General features: G+C 35.4%; 1 protein-coding gene across 1 annotated transcript in view; it reads left to right on the top strand.

Annotated features, from left to right (window-relative positions):
* Positions 1 to 16,247, top strand: part of Hers (Histone gene-specific Epigenetic Repressor in late S phase) — a 266,285-nt gene that overhangs the window by 236,115 nt on the left and 13,923 nt on the right. The window contains exons 5-7 of the mRNA XM_074183198.1: positions 3,890 to 4,083; positions 8,803 to 9,126; positions 14,636 to 14,849. Coding sequence (XP_074039299.1) covers positions 3,890 to 4,083; positions 8,803 to 9,126; positions 14,636 to 14,849 — 732 coding nt within the window. The remainder of the gene's footprint in view (positions 1 to 3,889; positions 4,084 to 8,802; positions 9,127 to 14,635; positions 14,850 to 16,247) is intronic.

Genomic DNA, 16,247 nt, shown 5'->3' with positions numbered 1-16,247 from the left:
ATGATATCTTTTTATGTAGCTCTCTGGGGTTTTTTGGGTTTTATGTAGCTCTTCTGGGTTTTTTTACCTCCACAATATTGTTGTATCATCCGTGGTGTACATTGCTTTTCGTAGCATAATGAGGATCTCCTCTTTCACCACGTCGACCATCATGCATGCCCAAACAGAATCCGGATTCATCACTGAAGACAATGGTATTCCATTCATACAATTACATAAATACAATTAAATTGGATACTTTTTTTACAATGCACATTTTATAATGTCTGTCAAATTCTTATAAAAATTGATACAATTTTTGTTTTAAATATTTAATTTAGATAAACTTTGTCTTTTACACTAAGTATTTTGGACGAATCATTTGAAAATTATCGCGTTAAGATTAACTTGGCCCAACGCAGTAAGCCATTACGCGTCGCGTCTACTGTAAGACAACGGTGGACGATGCGCGGGGGTAGAGGGGCGGTCTAAGCAATGAAGCGCCATCGCCAAGAACGCGACCCGAACGCGGGCAGGCGCGTGAGGGCAGACGTCGTTGACGGTTGTATCAGTTTTGCGAATTTCTTTATAGGTAATATAATTCGATTCTCGAAGCTATTCATTACTTACTGCCGTTGGCATATTTTTTTATTTACTATATTTTTAAAGTAAACATATAAATTACTAGCTGTTACCCGCTCTTGTATGTATTAACGTACAGCCTAAGCTACTGAACCTAGAATCTTTAAATATGCAGGTAGGTTCTTTGTATAGTGTAAATGAGCATCAAGAAGGGGAATCAAGAATTTCCACCGCCAAGGGGGGAAAATAGGGATATTGAATTTTGTCTGTTTTGAAGTTGAAAAATATTTTAACTATTTGTTGAAAATTGTATGTCACGAAACTTAATGTGACAAAATTCTACGCGGGCGAAGCCACGGGCAACAACTAGTGGTTCATCATGTTATTAGGAAGTTCAATAAAAATTGTGTCAACCTGAAATTTTTCCCACAAGAATTCATCTACTTGAAGTTGAATTGATTCTGCGTTGTTTCGTGACTGACGGGGCTACGAATAGCCATGATTCTCCTCAGGTGACTCGAGAAGTTATTAACATATACTACCCAGAACACGAGGTCATGGACACAAAAGAAGTGAAATGAAAGTTGATCAACAAATTGGACCAAACAAATATGTAGCTAATTGAGCTGAATCCAGTCCTGTGCACTGTAAGCTGACCATCGCCGACAGATGCAAACTCTCCGTATCTCTATTTCATAAAGTCTAAAGTTGTCATTGCTGTCAAGTCGTTGAAGGAAATAACTATCGACATAACTCAGTTTCGATTTGCGTTCGACAAAAAATGATAAATAACTCTTGCGGACGGATTTACATACATTGCAATTGCTTTGTTTAATGGCAATGGATTTCTCCGGTTGATGAATGTTTCACAGTCATATACCGCTTCTGATTTATGATGCAGACGTTATTCTCTTTCAGGTGATATGACAATCGGTTGTGGAATAACTCATGAGACCGACGCATTTCAATTTCAACCTTCCTCCATGTAAGTGCTGTCCATGAAAACGAAGTCAATTCTTGAATGTCATCACGAGATTTGAATGGGATTATTATCCCGATATCCCCGCTCAAGCGGGGATATCGGTATTTACTGAAGCGCGGCAGATTAATATACAGGGAGATACCTTGTACCCGGTTAAGTACCTCCACCAAATATGAGCCCCATATATAAGGCCGCCCGTGAAGGATAAGGGATCAGATTAGTTAAAAAAAATTGATCATCAGAAATTCTCGAGCGCGTCAGATTAAGGTAGGGTGAGTTAATTACATGCTAAAAAGTGTATATTCCAGTAATCTGACAATTTGAGAGTGACGTAAAGAAAGGGGAGGACAGCAAAGCTGTAAAAAAAACGTCATCTCGACATTCTCGAGCGTAGCTATTTTTTTTATTTTGAAGAAAATAATTCAAGGATATCGAAAAATATATAATCTGACGATTTTCGCAAGCCGAAATAGCAAAAATTCGTCAAGAAAGTTTAATGCGTGCAGCTGCGTGATGTCTATATTTCCCTCTCCGCGTTTCTATTCCTTTTTCACTTTTTCTCTATCTATCACTCTCTCACTCCGTCCCCACTCTGAATTCTGTTGCCATGACGCCATTACAGCTAATCACAGAGACTCGTTCGTGATGAAGATTAATTAATCAATTAATTGATGGATGTAGTCGTTACTACGTGGTAGGAAATCATAATGAAGAAAAGAGAAATGAAACTCTATGTTTTTTACCACTTTTATTTGTAACTAACGTTACTGCAGTTTCGTTCTATAAGGACTTTTTCAAACTTATATATGGTATAAGTAACTGCAGTAATGTTAGTTACAAATAAATGTGGTAAAAAACATAGAAAGCTTCATTTCTCTTTTCTTCATTAATTATTCAATATACACTATGTTTTCTAAGTAAAATACACGCTATTTCCTGAGTTTTCCAATTAAGTTCAATGATTAAAAAAAATTGAAAAAATATTTTTTGTCAGATTAGGCGAATCCCTCTAGATAATCGTCAGATTATGAGACAGCACGTCTAAAACATAAACATGAACGATATATATATATCTTAATCTGACGCGCTTGAGTATTTCAAAATGACGATTTTTTTGCACATTATAATAATGGCCGCGAGTTTGCGTCAGATCGAAATCGTCAGATTATTGAATGAGAGTTTTTTTTTGGGGCACTTAACACTCCCTTAGAAAATCTGACACGCCACATCATGCAAACGATCAGATTACATACCAACATCATTAAAAATACGTAGGACATTGATGGTATCAATTTCTGACGCGCTCGAGTATGTCCATGCAACAGTTTTTTTACATATTCAATATTCTATAACAGCTTCCCCCACCGATGAAAATGTATATATTATATAACATTTGTTACTTCTTATCATCTAAGCTTTGCAACCTAATAGGTCTCTATGACGCTCCAGTAAATCTCCATCTGACTTCATTCCTTCAATCTGCGATGTTTATTCTCATTGTAGTGTAACGGTAGCTTCAGTTATCTAGTCTGTGATTTGGCTACAATGTAGCTAATTAAAGTATCCTTTTTGTTTCTATTTTATCTCCACAAATATTTTCTTTCACTTCCGTAATTTTCGTGAATCAATCTAATAATCTAATAATAACACTGATGGTCTTCAAACATGACACAACCTCTGACGGAAGCACCAAACTCTTACGCAGACTCAAAATAGATGAACTCTTCAATCTAGCAGACTACTATTATAATCTTCATGCAGTCACTGTTCACTGTGGTTCTGGCGTTGAGTCAGGTCATTATTACGCCTTGGTCAAAGACGAAACGGATTGCTTTAAGTTTGACGATAGTCGTGTCACGAAGTGTTCTGGCGATGTATTGAATTTATTGGAGCCTCTGGAGACACCCTTCAGTTTGTTTTATGAGACAGAGGACATTGGCAGATCAAGATCTTCGAATGATGTGGTGCTGCAGGTTTTTCCTGCAGCTGAAAAAGCAAATGCGCCACTAGAATCATTGAAATCGCCCCGGAGCGCCAATTATTTTTGTTGTTGTTTTATAATTCCATGTTTTGTATTGTAAATTAAGTACTACTCAATTCATATTAAAATAAACGCGAGTAACGATTTCAAAATGAATCAAGATGTTTTCTATAAGGAGCTCGAAGCTGTTGATGAAATATACGATGAAAATACAAAATACAAAATTCAAACAACCTTTTTTTTCTGTTTCGAGTGTTTAACTCGGGCGGCGATAAATATCCGTCCAAAAGTAATCGAAAATTCCAACAATTCCAATCGAGCTATTCATTATCTGATTAACTAACCGATGTTTTGTTTCTTTCCAGCCGGATATTATCAACCGGCGGGGCCGTTGATAACCGTCCCACACGGCCACGGCCAGCCGCCCCCGCCTCCGACAAAAACTACCGCCGCCCCCCTGTCGGAAGCGTCCCCGGCGACGTCGACGACGCCGTCGCTTACGTCTCATGAGCCGCCCCCGCCACCGCCCAGCTCCAACGGGGACTCCTCGGACAGCGAAGTGAGTATTAGTCGTAGGGATTTCCGGATTGTTCGATGGGGAATATGATTTACTGGTTTATTGGGTCGATTCATATATTGGTTCTTTCTTTTGGGGATGTTTAGTGCCGACTAGTAGGTGAAAACCGTCACCCTCGTCATCTAGAATTATGAATACTTCTTGAAATTGAAACATTTTCGGGAGAGATCAATTTTCACGGGTGTGATATTATTCGTACATTGAGAGAAAATTCAATAAATTATTATTATTATTTTTTCTTTCGAAACATTTGTACACCTACCTTGTTTCAATTAGATATGCCTTTTGATTAGTTCAGTGAAATGTACTAGTTTTCCATTTCACTGAAGGGGTGAAAATGGGGGAGAGATATTTTGGAAATTCGTATCATACATACATACAAGTAAAGCTAATAAAATCGTGTTGAAAATACAGTTCATGGCTTTTGCATTATATCTGAGGTGGACTACTTGATTAAATAAATATTTCTTGAGAAAAATGAAAATACACCTTATTTTTCAAAAGGATCTCGTATTTCCAATATTTCGACAGTATTTACTATCTTCTTCAGGGAGAGCAACGATGTTCTGAATTACAATATTGAGGAAACTGAATAATTATTTGCAGTGACGATGAGAAAGGTGTGTGAAAATTAACAAAAATCATTTTTCTGAGGGAAATCAGGTTTTTTATTGGACATATGTATAAGGACAAACTTTTCAGTTAACCCCGTTAAGTTACTGCGTATATTCAAAATATTTGTTGTCACAAAAAAATAAGTTCTATTTATAAATAACTTGTTGTATTGAACAATTTTGCCTATCAAAAAGACTTTTACGTTTCTCTCTTTAACTTAGTTTCTTTTTTCTTGGTAATACAATAATAAACGTATTATTGACGTCATAAACAGTTCAGGTGCTAATGAATATTTTATCTGCGTTCACATCTTGACAAGTCAAGATGCCCCCTAGATACAACCTCACTATGGCATGGAAATGATACAGACTCTCTGAAAAATATAATCGAGGCTGATTTAGAAAAAATCAAATCTTGGTATGATTCCAATTCTTTGTTTCAATGTGAATAATAAAACTAACATAATTTCGTTCAAATTTGTTTCTGCAAACCTAATCCTCCAGAATCATGTAATCATGTGCACCAAATTCTTTGGATTAATAATATGGATATTCACGTTAAGAAGAGAATGACGTCATTTTTGGTAATTTTGTCTATCCAACATAACAACGTTAAAATTCCCAATGAAATGCGTTCAATAGCAATGAAACTAGTGAAATTTCATTTTGTGAGTTGCTCAACTGATAGTAAAGTTTCAGACGTTGCCGAATCGAAAAAACTCGGAAAGTTCAGTCTTTCCTTTCAGAACTAATAATTTATTTTGGTAAGACCTGCATATATTCAATATGCCTAAAGCGTTGTCGAGAGAGTCTCAACAAATAGTAGCGTAGTAGCGTAATACATTCAGAAGACCCTTCAGTTATAGTCATGGATAATGCGAATTATCACAGCAATATTATCAATAAAACCCTAACAACAGCATCGAGGAAAGCTTGTGACGTCATTCTCTTCTTAACGTGAATATCCTTTACCCCGAAGTTTGATGATAACGTAAAATATCTCAAAAAAAACTTGCATCTGGCTGCTACACTGTCAGCAGGAAAAACACCATATTTTTCATCAGTTGACTATCATCTGAGATATAGTTTCGGTGTCAGGGGTTTCTGTAGTAAGCAGCTGATACAATCAGTGTTTGTTTTAAAAAATAAGGCGATGAAATATATATTTAGAGCTAGAACCTAGCATTTGGACCACTGTAGATCACTGTTCATTAAGAGTAGAATATTAACAAATGATGAAAATAATTTTCTTTCCGAAAGAATTTACAGGGTGTAAGACATAAGTGTAAAACATTTAAGGGGGTGATTTCTCATCGAAAAAAAGATAGGATCTTTCATATAAAGGAATTTCATTGGGGCATCCCTTGTCAAGATACAGCCCCTTAAAGGGGGTACATAAAATTTGTATAACAATTTTTTTACAAGCACTAAAAAAGTTACAATATTGAAATTAACCTGACGTTTTGTACTACCAAAAAGACACTTAGCCAGAAATTTATTTGATTTACCCCATGGTTGTGAGGGGTGGAAAACGCAACCTCTAAAATTTATTTCCAATGTAACTTTTTGTCTTATTATTTGTTTACCATTTAAAAAGTTATTTCCTATAGTCTGTTTCATTCTAAACAAAAAATGTCTCTTGGGTTTTTTGCCCAAAATAAACCAGTTCGCAGCAAAAAGTTATTTTAGGAACAACTACAGAGATACATCGTTATAAATGCGAAAATACGAAACTAATCTATCTAGTAGGTCGCTATTGGCGATAGTGACAATTATATTGGTATGACGCTGTCAGTTTGTGAATTTTCGAAATTGAATTAATCCTAATTGTGTGTTGTTGTTCTGTTCTTAATTTGTCACTTTGATAATTCACTTGTTATTAAAGTGGCATACACAAATGAGGAAATGGCTGATATGCATTACGTTTACGGTCTGTCGCAGGAAAATGGGTTAGAAGCTTCCAGAAGATGTGCTGAAATGTATCCTCAACGGCAGCATCCTTCACATATAATATTTACTCGACTTCATCAACGATTACAAGAATATTGTTCATTCGACAAAAGGACGCAGGATTGTGGTCGCCATCGAGAAGTACGAACACCACAGCTTGAGGAAGCAGTACTTAATTTGATTGAAGCACAACCTACTACCAGTACTAGAAAGATTGCTTTCCAGCTAAATGTTTATCATATGACGGTATTTCGAATTTTATAAGAATAACTCTTATACCCTTACCATCTGCAACGAGTACAGGCACTGTTACCGCGAGACTTTCCGAACCGTCTGGAATTTTGCAACGGGATGCTGGAAATAATTAGAAGAAATTGTGACTTTCTGAAGACGTAAGAATTCACAGACGAATGTAGTTTTTGTCGGGACAAGATTATTAATTTTCATAATTACCACATATGGGCTGATGAAAACCCTCACGCTATTGTCGAAACTAACCATCAAGAACAGTTTTCTCCTAACGTGTGGCTCGGAGTTATTGGGGATGATTTAATTGGGCCTCCTTTTCTACCTCCTCGATTAAATGGTGAGGCATACGTTCAATTTTTAAGAGAAGTGCATCCAGTACTGCTGGAGGAAGTTCTTTTGGGCGTCAGAAGGGATATAATTTTTATGCATGATGGGGCTCCCGCCCATTTTATTCGAGTAGCACGTCAGCATTTAACTGACATATATGCAAATCAGTGGATAGGTCGAGAAGGACCACAGAACTGCTCGGTCCCCGGATCTCAATCCTCTCGATTTCTCTATTTGGGGTCATTTACAGCATTTGGTCTATCGTACTCCTGTTCGCGATGTAGAGGACTTACGAAACCGCATCATCGATGCGTGCAGGGTAATCAGAGAGACTGCAGGAATATTTGAGCGAATACGTGGCTCAATGCGCCGACGTCTAGACGCATGCGTAATGCCTGAAGGTAGACATATTGAACATTTACTATGATTTCCACATGTTGTGTGTTTTGTTATTAATAAATTAGTTTTGTTTATTACCCTGTAATCGTTTAATGCAGGTACTAACTACAAAATAACAATAAATCCAGTTCTCATTTATGACGATGTATCTCTGTAGTTGTTCGTAAAATAATTTTTTGCTGCGAACTGGTTTATTTTGGGCAAAAAACCCAAAAGACATTTCTTGTTAAGAACGAAATTTTTAAATGGTGAACAAATAATAAGACAAAAAGTTACATTGGAAATAAATTTTAGGGATTGCGTTTTCCACCCCTTACAACCATGGGGTAAACCAAATAAATTACTGGCTAGGTGTCTTTTTGGTAGTACAAAACGTCAAGTTAATTTGTAACTTTTTCAGTGCTTGTGAAAAAAATTGTTATACAAATTTTATGTACTCCCTTTCAGGGGCTGTATCTTAACAAGGGATGCTCCATTGAAGTTTCTTTATATGAAAGATCCTATCTTTTTTTTTCGATGAAGAATCACCTCCTTGAATGTTTTACACTTATTCAGTTACACCCTGTATAACACCTGGGGCAAAATGCCAATATACCTCTGCCAAAACCAACTTCAACAATAACCAAAAATTCCATAATATTTGAAAGTCGGAAGATATTCAATCATCTACCATTTGAAATTTAAAAGTATTACAGACTCAAAAACCTTTCGAAAACGTGTTTAGGAACTGTTCCTTACGAAATCATATTAAAGCTTGGAAGAACATCTTGAAGACAGATTTTGAGTACCTGAACCTTTGACTGACTTATTTTATTCATACCTACATGTAAATCAATTCCTAACTGCTTTGTAGAACCTTATGTCCTGTCTACAAATATAAGCGTTACACCTTTTATTGTTCCATTTTCACTGAAATTACTTCACTGTGAATCGACTGATTTATTTTATTTATTCTTCATCAGAGTAAGATTTTTTTTCGTCGACAATAAAGTACATTTTTGATTGATTTGATTGAAAGCTAAATTATTTTGTTTAACATTAAGTAGCAGTGATTTTAGAATTACGAACACGAATTTCCTTCTGAACATGAAATTATTCCAAATTCTAGCACTACTGATACAGCTTCTTTAATTTGCAGAAATTTTACACTGATATTTTTCAGGTAATAATTACGTCCGTCACGACCGCCAAGGACAGCATACCTCCGTCGAACCACCCGCCTTCCGCGTATCGTTACCCGCAATACCCCGCCGCCCCGCCAGGTTACCCTTATTCCTCCTACCCCCCTCCTTATCACTACCCTAACCCTCCACCTCCGAACCCTTCGTACGCTCATCATGATCTGTGTTACTCGCCTAATCCGTACGTTCACAAGTACTCTCCGTACAGAAGTAGGTACGTCGCCAGCACGCAGTACTACCCTCCTCCAAACCCCCAAGAGATTTACGGCATACCACCTAGCGGACCTTCTCAGCCGAGTCAACAGGTCAGTCAAACAAATTTTCGTTTTTCGTAAAAAAAATCGTGTATCCGTTTACGAGTACAGTGATGTCGCCTTCAAATTTTATCCGTCATTAAGTATTATATTCCAGTGCCGATAATTTTTGAAACCCATTGGAAAAAAAAAGAAAATATGACAAAAATGGAAGGAAAAATAATTTACGGGCGATTTGAGGATGTCGGGAACTACTAGTCCTACGAAAAAAAGTGGAATGACAAAGTTGTTCGAATTTTCAATCGAAAATTCCCACATCAAAATATCTTTTTTTTTTTATTCGGTATGCTTGTTGTTCGTTGAAATCTCTACTTTTCGATGGTGTGAAAAAATATAAATTATTGTGGCAAATCTCAGAAGATGCAATAAAACAAAAAAGCTCGAATCCGATTTTTTTATCATTATCTAAAACTTAGAGCTGTTTATAAAAATGTTCACTTTAATTAGGTACTTGAAAAATGTAAAATTCCATGTTATATTGATGAACAAAATAATTTCATATCCATGAAACACAGAGATTGCAAAAACATGCAAAAATAGTTCATTTTTTAAATATTAAAGATACGATTTAAAGAGGATTTTTTGTAAAAAATGTGACTGTTGCAATTTTTTTCAATATAATAGCTGATTCATTAATTCCTAAATGAATTTATGTCACAGATTATTATGCTTGAAATGGTAAATGGAATTTAAATACTTTATACCGATTAAGTTATTCATTACAATATTTTAAATACAATAACCTTGTTATTTACATATACCTTATCTTGAATTCTAATCACTTACCCATTAGTTTTTGTCTCTTTGATGGCCTTATTCATCGTTAGATTCGACAAACTATTCCGATTCTAGTAGATCGTCGAAATCTTCAAGGCCGTCTTCGTCTCCAATATTTTTTTCAGTATGCATTGGTTCTTCATCTATAATTTCATGTGAATCATTAACTTCTTCGTAGGTTTTTTTCTTCAACATTCGAGCATTTTTCAGAATAATGACAATTTGAGCATAAATTTGTGCATTTCAAACCATGTTTTCGGAAGCCACATTTTAGACTGTTACATCCAGTTTCACAGGTGCAGCAAATAGTATTGTGCAAAATTTCCCCGGTTTGTTCCTTTTCTGTAAATTTGGGCATGACGCCACGTTAATGTTGCTTCCAGACCCAATTTATTGATATTTCACATTTCCAGAAAGTGGCTTGAGAAAGTAACTGTCAATTGATTCAAAACTACCAAAATCCGGGTTTTTTTTGTTGCTTCACATAAATTATCAGCGAATTCTCTGATTGTGATTCAGCAATCGTTCGTAATAAACTATTTCACTTTTTCCACGTTACCATCGGTTGTTGATATGCTGAGGCATTGTCATTTTCAACATCTTCACGGCCATCTTGGAAACGCGTTTAACACTCACATATCCCTTTGTTAACATTCCACACACTTTGTTAACACTTTAGTAAATTTTTAACGCAAAATTCGATACAAATTCTTTGACCCATTTCTTTTGACAAACGAAAATCGCCGAGCTCTTGAAAAATGTCTAATCTCAGCGGCTAATTCAAACAAAGTAAACAATGACTGCAACTGAGAATTTTGTCATACTTCAACATAATGAAAAAATTGACGATCGAACTCTTCAATCCCGGGAAATTTAAAAATTCCCGTTATTTTCTGAACATATCTTATTTTGGAGTTTTGTTGTATTGTGTAAAGATTTTTTTATTTGTTTCAATTTTTACACGGATTGAGTATGACAAAAATATCATAGGGGACCTGTCAATGTTGATTCAATTATATTATTAATACATATACAGTGGCGACGCAAAATGTCGTCCCCCTCTAATGTATGGGACAAAATATCATGGTAGTACTTTATGATAAGAGAGACTGTAGACATTTGATAGACATTTCAATTTTCTGTCCGGCACCGAGTCATTTTTTTAAATCGGATCAGCCTTTTCTGAGTAATTACCAGTTTTATATTCGTTTCAAGAATATGCAAACAAAATATAATAATAATTTCAAAAAAATATATTCAAATATCCCTCTCGTTTATTCCAATAAATGTACTACACCAGGACGAAATATTGCCTCTCGGCGCGCGTTTCGCTAGTGTCATCAGTTTTAGTCATCTGATGGTGCTAATTCGGTGAACGAAACAGGTATCGAGACAGTATTTTGTTCTGGCGCGTAAAAAGTATTTTGATATATTCATTTTACGCTAGAGGTTCCGAATAACTTCCTTTCAACAATGAAATCTGTTAACAAATTAATTTATCTCATTTTGAAATGTTTCTGTGATAATTTTGTTGCAAGCATCTATTTTTGAATCCACGAGTTCTCAAATGAATTGCGTCGTATACTTTAGATATCACATATCCCTTCAAAAATATTGAGAGGCGTCAGATCAGGTGAGCTAGTGGGCCATTCTAAGGGACTGCGTCTGTACATCTATTGGTTGGGATAATTGACAAATCTGGACGAGTTTTCAACTGATGTTACGTTTCAGCAACATGATATACCTCTTCATTACGACAGGCGTATTCCAAAGTGGTTATCGAAACAGATGTATAGGTAAAAGTGGTCCTTTAGAATGGGTCGCCATCGATTTTTTTGTTTTTTCGGGATGAGGCAAAGGGTGGGTTGTTTTTCAGGGTTTTATTCCGTGTTCTGTGTTTTTGATCCTTACAAGGATCATATTCACGACGTTTCAGCAAAGTCTCACTTGCCATCTTCTGGCGATGTCTGGCGAACTAGACTAGTCTAGGTCCAAAATCCAGATATCACCAGAAGACGGATTATGTACCTAAACTAGTCTAGGTCCAAGAAGATAAAATATTTTCGAAGCTTTCCCGGACTAACCTTTAGAGAGGTTGATAAATTTCAACAGTCATCACTTTCTTTTCAAACTCTAACAATTATGATAAAGAATGTTGTGCATTTTTTATTAGATTCGAAACAAACCTTATTTTTAATAAATGTATTTAATATCTTCATTATATTGAATACATTTTTAGTCCAGTCATCTGGACTACCCAGCTGGGTATCTCAAATTCCGAAACACTTAACTTAGTTTGACTAAGATGACTGGATCATTTGCTTAATGAGCTTGTTTCATGCTATGGAAAATGATAGTGGTTTGCTTATAGACTGATCGAGTTAGGGGTATATTATACTCATCAAGTCTAATCGGTCCCAAAATCTCTTTATATTTGCAGAAAAAAGATTAATTCGAAAAGCAAGAATTTAAATTGGCCGCGTGTCTGTTGACCAATAAAATTGATCGTGTCTAGAGCGGAGTTGCCAAGTGTATTTGTGTTTAATATCCAATCACAGATCTGATGATCCAATTTGACAGACGCCATTTTTGTTGTTATTGTTGTCAACTCGGTGTGAATACAACTGTTACAATTATATAAATACAGAACGTTTTTTTGTAAAAGGTAGGTCTCGGCGGGTACTTACTTTACTGCATATTCCATTTCATTAGTTTACATTTCGAAAAATATTTTTTCAGGTTATTTTTGGATTGATATGTTCTGGAGTAATTCTACATTTCACTGTACATAGTTTTGCTTCTCTTTTCAGTCACCATACTGTTCCTTGGCCGAGATAAAATAAAAATTAAATCAAAACTTTCCATCCATCATATAAATAAAAGGGACCTACTAAATATACCACCTACCGTTTCAATTTTTCATTCATCATTTCGGTACCAAATGCAAATTTTTCAAGTAAAATTCATCGATCATTTCAAAATCGACTCTTGGTAAGTTGTCGGGAGTCAGCTTTAACAAAACTAGGCTCAATATTCATTTTGAAATTATTTTAACAAAAATACGAAGTTTGTGGAAACCATTGACATTAGAAAGAACACATTGTCGCATTCACTACAGATGGCGCTGGCTGACTGGATGACAATGTGGCTAATATACCAGTAACGTTGAATTTCTTATTTTTGGTGGGTAGCATGAATACATAATTGATTTATTTTATTAGGGTTCATGAGCATTCGAAAACCATTAGAAAATACAGCTCGCTTAATTGTATTTAGAATCATATTCAGGTATAACTTGAACTATATCAGTAATCAAGGCAAATATTATTGTCCATTTTCATGCTTAATTCGTGGATTCGAGCGATGTTATTATTGCATATTTATTTGTTTGCTGGCTTCATTCTTAAAAATAATGAATGAATAATTACAGAAAATTTTAATTGATCGTTCATTTTCTCAGAAAAATGGAGTACCCATATAACAATTTATTGGTTTATTCGGCATTGAAAATGTATCTCATATTGGATCTATTCTGCTTATTTTTGCAACATTGAGTTTCAACTTTTTCTCAACTGACAGCTCGCGTAGGAACAATTCGTTTTTTCATCTAGTTCAGTTTGTGTGTGTCTTAAAAGTGTTTTAGAGATACATTTGAATATCAATATGGTGCATTCTTGTGCTGATTTTAATTGTGCAAGGGCACAAAACAGAAAGCGTATTGGTTTATGGATGAGTTATTTCAAAGGATAAAATGATGAGAAAAAAAATAAAGAACTACAATCCTTCTTCTCTTCCAAGACTTTATAGAAATCATTTAAAAAGTGACTATAAATGAAAAGGAGGCGAAAATATTGAATTTAATGACACAGTTTTTTATTTCAACTTCAAGTATTCTCCACAGAAAGTATTATCTGGAGTTAATACTGTCGCTGAAAGTATGATACACTTTACTTCATTGAATTTTATCATATGATTAATGGTATTACCTCAGAAGCTTTTGTTGGATCAGTTCGAGTACAATCAATTCTGTCTATACTTGACCTCATTCAACCTTCCTCTCAAGTTTTGGAAGATTTAACAGGTTACCCAAGCGAGCCTATAACGCTTGAATTTAGTAGCTATATTAGAAAGAGGTATGTATGTAGGAATGGTTTTTTTTGTAATAAATTGCAGTTGTACAGATTGACGATTGTAGAATAAATTGAATATTTGAAATGATTCTTTAATCCAGTTTGCACTATTTTTTGATTTCCATAACTGTATATTATTAAATAATGCATATAATCATAGTTTAGGTAAATATTTTGTGATCTATCGACTTTGTGTACTGACTTTAGATATAGAACTTATTTCCAAACATGATTTATCGTGTACATGTTATTCCATGTGGAGAATTTTTCATTAATTGAAACGTTAACGGGTTCATATACACTTCCATAATCAAATTGATAATTATAGGCTCCGTAAATTTTACGATTTGGCAATGTTGATTATTTCTATTGTTTCTATTGGTCAATCGAACAAGAAGCGGGAATAGGGTCGTGACATCACCACCCTACCACATTCGATTTTCAATAATTAATTACGGGAAAACTACGGTATTTAGAGAGATGAAACAAAGTGCACTGTTTTTCAATTTGAAATTTCTATCAAGTGAACTATAAATCAAAAATCATGAAACAAGTATTCAGGTGAATTTGAAATTATTTTTTCTGTTATGCAGGTGGTCACCGCAACACCGGTCTCGGCTAGCGCTACAGGTTATCCTCCGGCCCCCGGAGGCCCGCCGCCCCCGACGATCATGGAACCGTACCCCGCCCCGCAGCCTTCGCTCGTAGAAACGTATCAGCCGCCCCCGCCACACTACTACCCCGCCGCCTACGGCCCGGCGCCATCCTGTTACACACATTCGCCCTCCAGGGCCATACCTTACATAAGTAAGTGACGGCTCAATTTGTATTGAGATTCACTGCTGATTTGTTTTGTTCATCGGTTCGACTCTGTAATGAAACAGGTGAAAGGGGCCATTGAGAGAGTTTAATGAATTCGTTGGATTGGAAGAACTTAATATACATACAGCCAAATGGAATAAATTAATTATTTCGGTTACGGTACGTATTTCAACAAAATCCTGAAACACGTCAAATTCAAATTATAATTTGACAGCTGATTAACGGAAAAACAGATTTCGAACAGATTTTTAAACATGCTTCAACGGAAAAATGCTACCCCTACCTTCAACTCCCGTCGAATGACAGGTACAACCCCCAATTTTTCAAATAGGAAGCATAGGTTTATGAAAGTTCTCTTTATTCTCTATTCAAAAATGTTATCACTTTCAAGTTTACTGCAACAATCAAAATCATGTGGTTACCGAAATTCGATAAAATACACTCAAAACTTATTGCAATATACTCAAAACTTATTTCATGTTGAGGTATTGATAATGAGAAAGTAAGCAAAATCATAGCAATTTTCTTTCTAGATGGTATCCTTCAAAAAACTAAATAATTTCCGTGGCAACGTTAGTTTAAACCGCCTTGTCAACTTGTTTTTGTATATTACAACATTAGTTGTCAGTATTTTAATTTAAGTTCGTTGACTTCAAGTCTGATAAATGGTTAGATTAACGGAATTGCATGAAATAACAGTTTTAAAAATGATTGGTTTTGGAGATAAAACCCGAACACAACAAGAAGTAGCTCGCCTATTTCATGAGAAATTTCCTAATTTACCGCCCATATCTTAAGGAACAATAAGCAAAATAAAGAAGCAGTTTCGCGAGCTTGGTCCTGTGGGGCAGATAAAAATGCAGCTGCCAATGCAGCTGCATTTTTGAGTCATGAACTGAAATTAGATGTGATGCTTGGGTTTGATACATCGTTACATACATCCACTACATTCAATGTTGGCCATACATCGATAGTAAACATATTAAAATAAAATAAAATGCATCTCTTTAAAATGATACCTACTCAGGAGCTCATTGAAGATGATTTTGAACTTATTTTTGTGAGCAAATGACGATGGACATGTTGGATAACAAAATCATCCTATTTGAAGACGTTATGTTTTTTGATGAGTATACTTTGTCTCTCGGTGAAATTGCGGCTACTGGTCAACGATAAATCCTCACTGGATGAGAAGAACACACGCAATACCCTCAAAAGGTTAATGTTTGTGCAGGGATTGTAGGAAACCATATCATTGATTCCTTTTTCATTGAGGGCAACTTGAATGGCAATAATTATTTGGCACTACTTTAAAATGATGTCATTCCAAGTTTAGCAAATTTATATCTTGATCCAGGAAACCCTCAAGTTTCAGTGAATACG

The sequence above is a fragment of the Leptinotarsa decemlineata genome, unplaced genomic scaffold, assembly GCF_025532065.1.
Source record: "Leptinotarsa decemlineata unplaced genomic scaffold, Ldec_3_MD MMD2_tig00026336_RagTag_RagTag, whole genome shotgun sequence".
Classification (NCBI taxonomy): domain Eukaryota; kingdom Metazoa; phylum Arthropoda; class Insecta; order Coleoptera; family Chrysomelidae; genus Leptinotarsa; species Leptinotarsa decemlineata.
The sequence above is the reverse complement of the archived record's forward strand: the minus strand, read 5'-3'. Positions and strand labels throughout refer to the sequence as shown.